This window comes from Bufo gargarizans, chromosome 2 (genome assembly GCF_014858855.1).
Source record: "Bufo gargarizans isolate SCDJY-AF-19 chromosome 2, ASM1485885v1, whole genome shotgun sequence".
Taxonomy (NCBI): Eukaryota; Metazoa; Chordata; class Amphibia; order Anura; family Bufonidae; genus Bufo; species Bufo gargarizans.
The window spans coordinates 604,013,130-604,023,490 of NC_058081.1; the positions used below are offsets into that span (position 1 = coordinate 604,013,130).

General features: G+C 47.9%; 1 protein-coding gene across 1 annotated transcript in view; it reads right to left on the reverse strand.

Annotated features, from left to right (window-relative positions):
• The window catches only part of ESAM (endothelial cell adhesion molecule), a 106,529-nt gene extending 96,448 nt beyond the window's left edge, over positions 1–10,081 (reverse strand). Inside the window, exon 1 of the mRNA XM_044281976.1 lies at positions 9,936–10,081. Within this exon, the coding sequence (XP_044137911.1) occupies positions 9,936–10,002 (67 nt within the window). The 5' untranslated portion in view covers positions 10,003–10,081. The remainder of the gene's footprint in view (positions 1–9,935) is intronic.
• Positions 10,082–10,361: the final 280 nt, after the last annotated feature.

Genomic DNA, 10,361 nt, shown 5'->3' on the forward strand with positions numbered 1-10,361 from the left:
ATACGGACCGTATACGGACCGCAAAAAACGGCCCGCAAAACGGAAAAAAAAAACGGTCGTGTGAAAGAGGCCTAACCTACAGTCGGGTGCGTCACTGCGTGAACTCCGATCACAAAACTTTATGTACAGGATACAGAAACCAGTTTATACTATTAGCAAAGGGGAATAAGGGGTCAGGACATATATGAGAATGTCTGGAGATCTCCAGGACCCTTAAAGGGGTTTTTCCGAGTGGTTAGGTCATCAGTATCTGATTGGTGGAGGTCCCATCCGAGGCACCCCAGCCAATCAGCTGTTTAAAAAGGAGCCTGTCGCAGCTTACGAAACACAGCGGAGTCCACTGGATAGCGGCTGTGCTTGGTATTGCAGCTCAGCCCATTCACTTGAATGGGACTCAGCTGTGCCTAGGCCATGTGACCGATGAATCCTGGGGATAGGTGATCAGTATTAAACAACCCCTTTAAGGGGAATGTATCATCAGAAAAAGACCTATTGTTTAATTCCTGTTTTTAAAGAATTTTCTATATTTAAATAAAAATCATAAAATCCTGCAGTTTTCCTACTGGCCACTAAGCCTAATAATAGGCACCACTTCACAGCCTGTACCTATCACTTTACCGCAGTTCTCTTACAGCCTCTGTGTACAGAGAAGGCAGGGTCCACCATTCCCAATGGGTGATATCACCCTCTGTTTGCGTGGGCACGGCCGTGTGCATGAGGCCTAACACATATCCTTTTTTCAATTTTCTGTTTTTAAACTTTTTAATTCCATTTCTGAACATGATTATGGGGGTGGCCATCTTGCTTGATCTGTTCATAACAGCATTTAGAGAGCAATGAACGGGGGGGACCCTATTGAATCCCTTTAAGGCCGAATGCACACGGCTGTTTTTCCCGGCCGCGAGCAGTCCGTGGAACCACGGGCTGGATTCCTGCTGATAGCAGGAGCGCACAGCGTCATTGGTTGCTATGACGCCGTGCGCTCCCTGCTGCCGCCACAGTACAGTAATACACTGGTATGATCTATACCAGTGTATTACTGTACTGCGGCGGCAGCAGGGAGCGCACGGCGTCATAGCAACCAATGACGCCGTGCGCTCCTGCTCTCAGCAGGAATCCAGCCCGTGGTTCCACGGACTGCTCGCGGCCGGGAAAAACGGCCGTGTGCATTCGGCCTAATACTGATCACCTTTCCCCAGGATTCATCTCTCACATGGCCTAGGCACAGCTGAGTCCCATTCAAGTGAATGGGCTGAGCTGCAATACCAAGCACAGCCGCTATCCAGTGGACTCCGCTGTGTTTCGTAAGCTGCGACAGGCTCCTTTTTAAACAGCTGATTGGCTGCGGTGCCTCGGATGGGACCTCCACCAATCAGATACTGATGACCTAACCACTCGGAAAAACCCCTTTAAGGGTCCTGGAAATCTCCAGACATTCTCATATATGTCCTGACCCCTTATTCCTCTTTGCTAATAGTATAAACTGGTTTCTGTATCCTGTACATAAAGTTTTGTCATCGGAGTTCACACAGTGACGCACCCGACTATAGGTTAGTCCAAGGTAACAATGCCCTGGGAGAGGCCGGACCATAACTCCCATGATCACCAATAAACCCGACAGAATGTATAACAGTCACATTTATCACTGTAAGGCCTCATGCACACGACCGTTGTGTGCACCCGTGGCCGTTGTGCCGTTTTCCGTTTTTTTCTGCGGCTCCATTGACTTTCAATGGGGCCGTAGAAAACTCGGCTTGTGCACCGTTTTTACACCGCGCCCGTGACCCGTGTTTCGAGGCCGTGAAAAAAATATAACCTGTCCTATTTTTTTCACGGCCAACGGTTCACGGGCCCATTCAAGTCAATGGGTCCGTGAAAATCACGGATGCACACAAGATTGTCATCCGTGTCCGTGATCCGTGTCCGTGATCCGTGTCCGTTTTTTCCTATCATTTCAATGGCAAACTTGACTTAGATTTTTTTTTCATCTTTCATGTCCGTGGATCCTCCAAAAATCACGGCAGACCCACGGAAGAAAAAACGGGCACGGATCACGGTACAACGGAACCACGTTTTGCGGGACGTTAAAAAATACGTTCGTGTGCATGAGGCCTAAGGCGGTGTGATATCAGCAGTGACAGCTCACTACATTGACGAGAGGGAACCAGATAAAGATGATATTAGATAATTTATGGATTTCACAGAGCAATATGACAGAATTCACAGGGAGCGAATATGGGACAACTAACAAAAAGCAGGACTGTTTTGCTTCCAGTAAAAATGAAAGGTTTCTTTTGACTAGTAGAAAATATGGGACTCTCCAGATAACGCCTGGCTTTCCTTATACAGAAGCTTTCAGTAGGTTTAGCACCTTTCTTCCTTATGATACATCCTCTGCTCCTGTTCTTGTGTCTATGTTCTCTGTGGACAGCATGTATCCATTGATTTCAATGTGTTTATTTAGATATCAGTGATTTTCTGGGCACACTCAACTGATTTGGGTATGAATCCATTGCAGATCACGTACACCCATACATGCTCATTGTCTTCCCTGGGTGGACAAGACAATGTGACATGGCTAGAAATGTCCGACACGGGTTGGAAGAGCAGGACTGAGGCTGGGTTCAGACCTGAGCGTTTTACAGCGCGTTCCTACGCGCTGTAAAACGCTCAACAGGCAAGAACCAATGATTCCCTATGGCAATGGTTCTCACCTGAGCGTTTTACAGCACGTACGATCGCGCTGTAAAACGCCCGACGCCCCAAGAAGTACAGGAGCTTCTTTGGGGCGCCTTGTCGCGCGTTCCCGTACATAGACTTCCGGGAACGCGCGACAATGGGCGTTCGCATACTACCGGAGCCGCGTATGTGAGACGCCCGGAGAATCGCGCATACACAGCGCTCAGGTCAGGACGCTCAGGTCTGAACCCAGCGTAAGACTTCCAAGTACTACCCTGGCCCCCAATTCCCCAGACTTGACGCCAACTGAGCTTCTGTGGGACCACCTTGATCGTCGTGTTCACTCTATGGACCCTCGCCATGCACTGCAGTCAGCATGGCTCCAGATACCTGTGACAACCTACAAGGACATGAATCAGTCTCTCCCAGCCCGTCTAGCTGCTGTCCGTGCTGCACACGGCAGTTACTCTGGATATTAGCTGGCGGTCACAATAATGTGACTTGACTGTGTATATAATGGTTCTCCTCTAAAAAAAAACAAAAAAAAAAACACACACAAAATGCACCAAAGCTGTGCTAAATAGTGCAGATTTGTGTGCAGCTTTTATCGTGTTTTTGGTGCGGATCTCCAGGCGTAAAGTTTGTGAATTTACTGGGACTGGTGGCCCCGGCGTGACCCTGCACCACTCCTGCCACTCTCCAGTGGCAAGCACGGTGTAAAAAAGCTGCGTGCGACAAAATATGGTTGTATGAGTTGCAAAAAGGGGTCATGCAACCAATTTTTTTATGCCAAAAAGGCCTCATGCACACAGCCGTGCCGTTTTTTTTTTGCAGTCCGCAAACCACGGATCCGCAAAAAACGGAAGCCGCCTGTGTTGCCTTCCGCAATTTGCGGACCGGAACGGGCGCCGGCAATGTAAATGCCTATTCTTGTCCGCAAAGCGCGGACAAGAATAGGACATGTTATATTTTTTTTAACGGGGCTGCGGAACAGAGCCACGGATGCGGACAGCACACGGAGTGCTGTCTGCATCTTTTGCGGCCCCATTAAAGTGAATGGGTCCGCATCCTAGCCGCCAAAACGGCAGCTCGGATGCGGACCCAAACAACGGCCGTGTGAATGAGGCCAAACTGGCATATCAATCTTAGTAAATGACCCCCAATGTTTCCAATGAATACTTGTCAGCAGTTAATAGGAAGCAGTGAGCGCATACTAGAGCCACGGCCTAAGATTAGGGGTCATTAACTCCTCTCCACAACAAGCAGAGTTCCTGTAAACACTAAGCCGCTCAGTACTCGGACACTGACGTTGGCGACTCAAGTCTTTAATCAAATTCCCTCCCCGGATTTATCTCCTTAGTTCTGATTAAAAGCTGAGAGGTCAGTGATTTCTCATGTGGCAGAGCTCACAGCCCCGGCTGTTCTCAGAGAGCGCTAAACATGAGTACTCTCATCACAGGGTACGAGCTAATAGTGACATTAGAGGTCATTGCCATTGGATGTGGGGATCAGTCATACAGGTATCCCGGAGGAGGTGTGAAGGTGGGTCCTCCTGTTCATGATATCACTAATGTCTCATCATAAATTAGGACTATCTACAGCAGTCCAGAAGTAGTCAGGTAGTGGAGTAAATTTTCGGCATTCCGGCAAGTGAATATGCTGGGGTGGATGATGTGGCGCCCGCCATTCCCAAGTGGCAAAAATGGGGTAAAAACACAGTGTGCAACAAAATATTGTCACCAGCACTGAGCACCCTGTCACCAGCACTGAGCACACCGTCACCAGCACTGAGCACACCGTCACCAGCACTGAGCACACCGTCACCAGCACTGAGCACACCTTCACCAGTACTGAGCACACCGTCACCAGCACTGAGCACACCTTCACCAGCACTGAGCACACCTTCACCAGCACTGAGCACACTGTCAGCAGCACTGAGCACACTGTCACCAGCACTGAGCACACCTTCACCAGCACTGAGCACACCGTCACCAGCACTGAGCACACCGTCACCAGCACTGAGCACACCTTCACCAGCACTGAGCACACTGTCAGCAGCACTGAGCATACAGTCACCAGCACTGAGCATACAGTCACCAGCACTGAGCACACCAGCACTGAGCACACTGTCACCAGCACTGAGCACACCTTCACCAGCACTGAGCACACCGTAACCAGCACTGAGCACACCGTAACCAGCACTGAGCACACCGTAACCAGCACTGAGCACACCGTAACCAGCACTGAGCACACTGTCACCAGCACTGAGCACACCGTAACCAGCACTGAGCACACCATCACCAGCAGTGAGCACACTCCCACCAGCACTAAGCACACCGTCATCAGCACTGAGCACACTCCCTACAGCACTGAGCACAACATCACCAACACTGAGCACACTCCCTACAGCATTGAGCACACCGTCACCAACACTGAGCACACTCCCACCAGCCCTGAGCACACCGTCACCAGCACTGAGCACAGTCAACAGCACTGCGCAGACAATCAACAGCACTGAGCACACCGTCACCAGCACTGAGCACACCTTCACCAGCACTGAGCACACCTTCACCAGCACTGAGCACACTGTCAGCAGCACTGAGCACACTGTCACCAGCACTGAGCACACCTTCACCAGCACTGAGCACACCGTCACCAGCACTGAGCACACCGTCACCAGCACTGAGCACACCGTCACCAGCACTGAGCACACCTTCACCAGCACTGAGCACACTGTCAGCAGCACTGAGCATACAGTCACCAGCACTGAGCATACAGTCACCAGCACTGAGCACACCAGCACTGAGCACACTGTCACCAGCACTGAGCACACCTTCACCAGCACTGAGCACACCGTAACCAGCACTGAGCACACCGTAACCAGCACTGAGCACACCGTAACCAGCACTGAGCACACCGTAACCAGCACTGAGCACACTGTCACCAGCACTGAGCACACCGTAACCAGCACTGAGCACACCATCACCAGCAGTGAGCACACTCCCACCAGCACTAAGCACACCGTCATCAGCACTGAGCACACTCCCTACAGCACTGAGCACAACATCACCAACACTGAGCACACTCCCTACAGCATTGAGCACACCGTCACCAACACTGAGCACACTCCCACCAGCCCTGAGCACACCGTCACCAGCACTGAGCACAGTCAACAGCACTGCGCAGACAATCAACAGCACTGCGGAGATGATCACCAACACTGAGCACACTCCCTACAGCACTGCGTAAACCGTCACAAGCAGTGAGCACACCGTCACAAGCAGTGAGCATACCATCACCAGCACTGAGCATACCGTCACCAGCACTGAGCATACCGTCACCAGCACTGAGCAGCTCCCTAAAGCACTGAGCACCCTGTCACCAGCACTGAGCACACCATCACCAGCACTAAGCACACTGTCACCAGCACTCAGCACACCGTCACCAGCACTGAGCACACCATCACCAGCACTGAGCACGCTCCCTACAGCACTGAGCACACCATAACCAGCACTGAGCACACCATCACCAGCACTGAGCACACCATCACCAGCACTGAGCACACCTTCACCAGCACTGAGCACACCATCACCAGCACTAAGCACAACGTGACCAGCACTGAGCACACCGTCGCCAGCACTGAGCACATCGTGACCAGCACTGAGCACACCGTCAACAGCACTGAGCATACCGTCACCAGCACTGAGCATACCGTCACCAGCACTGAGCAGCTCCCTAAAGCACTGAGCACCCTGTCACCAGCACTGAGCACCCTGTCACCAGCACTGAGCACACCAGCACCAGCACTAAGCACACTGTCACCAGCACTCAGCACACCGTCACCAGCACTGAGCACACCATCACCAGCACTGAGCACGCTCCCTACAGCACTGAGCACACCGTAACCAGCACTGAGCACACCATCACCAGCACTGAGCACACCTTCACCAGCACTGAGCACACCTTCACCAGCACTAAGCACAACGTGACCAGCACTGAGCACACCGTCGCCAGCACTGAGCACATCGTGACCAGCACTGAGCACACCGTCACCAGCACTGAGCACACCGTCACCAGTGCTACTGCTCTGGTCACATTTACATACAGACGAGCAGTTAATAAACATTTATTGCTTGAAATACTTGGAATAACTTTGTGTGCCCAGTGTATAAATGTCAGTAACATAATTTATGTGTCACCAACCAGACGATAAAGTCACAAATCTACAGCTGTGAATATATTGTTCTGGAAATGGTCACATAACTATTCATTAAAAGCAATTATGTGAATTACAATTAACACCATCCACAAAGCAATCATCCATTAAAGGGACATTAAATTATAACCTCACATTGAGAATTGGACAGAAACTCTATTCAGAAACAGCAAGCGGCGATAGTAGGCGGTGGGGGTCTGGGCTGTAATATGTTAGGCAAGTGCGGCAGATTTTCTAACATAGGATGTATTGTAATGTCTAGTTTAACTTTATACCACCTAATGGTTGGTTTACTTTTCCCACAGGGTCTCAGCCCATTTTGGCGCACATTAGGACCGATATATTACCGCGGCCCAGACTGACTAATCCTGTAGATGGTGTAAGCTTAGACCGGCAGCAGATCTCTCACAGGGCTCAGGCTGGATGATGAATGCCCCCATAGACACTTTTCTCGGATTATATACCATCCATTTTGGTGGCACATATTAGGTCCTGTCCCTTCCAGTGATGCTCTGCCCACTTTCCGCTAAGCCTCAACTCTTTTTTCGAGAATGCCGGAAAAAGTGTTGAAACCCTATATGCACCAAATTGTGCCAGTTTGTACAATTTTTTGCCACTTTTTTTACATAGATTCTTGCTACAGATACATTAGTAAATCCAGGACTTGTCTACACCATTTTTAGTTCTCACCATTGTGACATTACTCTCTATGTACAGTGTTATACCGTCACTATACACAGGACATTACTCTCTATATACAGTATTATACCATCACTGTACACAGAACATTACTCTCTATATACAGTATTATACCATCGCTATACACAGAACATTACTCTCTATATACAGTATTATACCATCACTATACACAGGACATTACTCTCTATGTACAGTATTATACCATCACTATACACAGGACATTGCTCTCTATATACAGTATTATACCATCACTATACACAGGACATTACTCTCTATGTACAGTATTATACCATCACTATACACAGGACATTACTCTCTATATACAGTATTATACCATCGCTATACACAGGACATTACTCTCTATATACAGTATTATACCATCGCTATACACAGGACATTGCTCTCTATGTACAGTATTATACCATCACTATACACAGGACATTACTCTCTATGTACAGTATTATACCATCACTATACACAGGACATTACTCTCTATATACAGTATTATACCATCGCTATACACAGGACATTACTCTCTATATACAGTATTATACCATCGCTATACACAGAACATTACTCTCTATATACAGTATTATACCATCACTATACACAGGACATTACTCTCTATATACCGTATTATACCATCACTATACACAGGACATTACTCTCTATATACAGTATTATACCGTCACTATACACAGGACATTACTGTCTATATACAGTGTTATACCGTCACTATACACAGGACATTACTCTCTATGTACAGTGTTATACCGTCACTATACACAGGACATTACTCTCTATGTACAGTGTTATACCGTCACTATACACAGGACATTACTCTCTATGTACAGTGTTATACCGTCACTATACACAGGACATTACTCTCTATGTACAGTGTTATACTGTCACTATACACAGGACATTACTCTCTATATACAGTGTTATACCATCACTATACACAGGACATTACTCTCTATGTACAGTGTTATACCGTCACTATACACAGGACATTACTCTCTATGTACAGTGTTATACTGTCACTATACACAGGACATTACTCTCTATATACAGTGTTATACCATCACTATACACAGGACATTACTCTCTATATATACAGTATTATACCGTCACTATACACAGGACATTACTCTCTATATACAGTGTTATACCATCACTATACACAGGACATTACTCTCTATATATACAGTATTATACCATCACTATACACAGGACATTACTATCTATATACACAGGACACTATTGATACAGTACACAGCATATATACTGTCACTATACACAGAACATTACTCTATATACACAGGACATTGCTCTCTATATACTGTCACTATACACAGGACATTGCTCTCTATATACACAGGACACTATTGATACAGTACACAGCATATATACTGTCACTATACACAGAACATTACTCTATATACACAGGACATTGCTCTCTATATACTGTCACTATACACAGGACATTGCTCTCTATATACACAGGACACTATTGATACAGTACACAGCATATATACTGTCACTATACACAGAACATTACTCTATATACACAGGACATTGCTCTCTATATACTGTCACTATACACAGGACATTGCTCTCTATATACACAAGACACTATTGATACAGTACACAGCATATATACTGTCACTATACACAGAACATTACTCTATATACACAGGTCATTGCTCTCTATATACTGTCACTATACACAGAACATTACTCTATATACACACACAGGTCATTGCTCTCTATATACAGTGTCTAATCAATATGCGGATTCCTAGAAGTCCCTGCTCAGGCTGAGCCTCTGTATTATGACACTTGATTATTCTGGGTCTGGAGTCATCACTGAGGATTATACAGTGAAAGACCCAGTAAACTGTAACTAGGAATAGATCCTGAAATCCTCTCAGAACAAGATCTGCCTGATCCCCTCTGATCCCCTCACAAATCACAGGGACCCCCTGCCCATATCTAATAAGTATATACAATCTATATATATACACTTCATTGTTGTACTGGACTGTGAGCTCTGTTGCCTACACCCTAATGACATAAAACTCCAGTTTCACCCCATCCTCTGACTATGAGGCTTGCTATTAGTGGCCTCTCCAACTGTTGTCAAATTACCACCTTCAGCATGCAATGCAAGTACATGTTGAGAGTTGTAGTGTCACAGCACCTATACCATCTGACACAGGGCACAGTCCCAGCTCCCACAGAGTAGGATTCAGTTCTGGTGTGAGGCGAAACTTTGCGCCGAGAAGTAAGGGGTTAAAGGATCTCACAGCTGCTGATCACTGCGATTGAGGTGACTCACCCACGAGCAGGTGCAGGGCCCCCAGGACCCCGAAGCAGCGCCTCCGTGATCCCCATCTAATCCTCATGATGCCCGCGCCGCTCTCCGCTCCTCACAATTGATTTGCTCTTGTCCTCCTACAGCTGCTGCAATGTACTAGACTCCGAAGTGGGCCAGGGGGCGGGGCAGTAGGGGACACCTGCAGAGGAGGACACGCCCCGACTGTCACCGGTGGCACCGAGAGGGACACTGCAGGTAATGTGCTACTCGGGGTATACACTGTGCAGCCCGGAATATACTCGGCACTGGGAGAGGAGAGAAGACACTGTGCAGCCACGGAGTATACTCGGCACTGAGAGAGGAGAGAAGACACTGTGCAGCCACGGAGTATACTCGGCACTGGGAGAGGAGAGACTGTGCAGCCACGGAGTATACTAGGCACTGGGA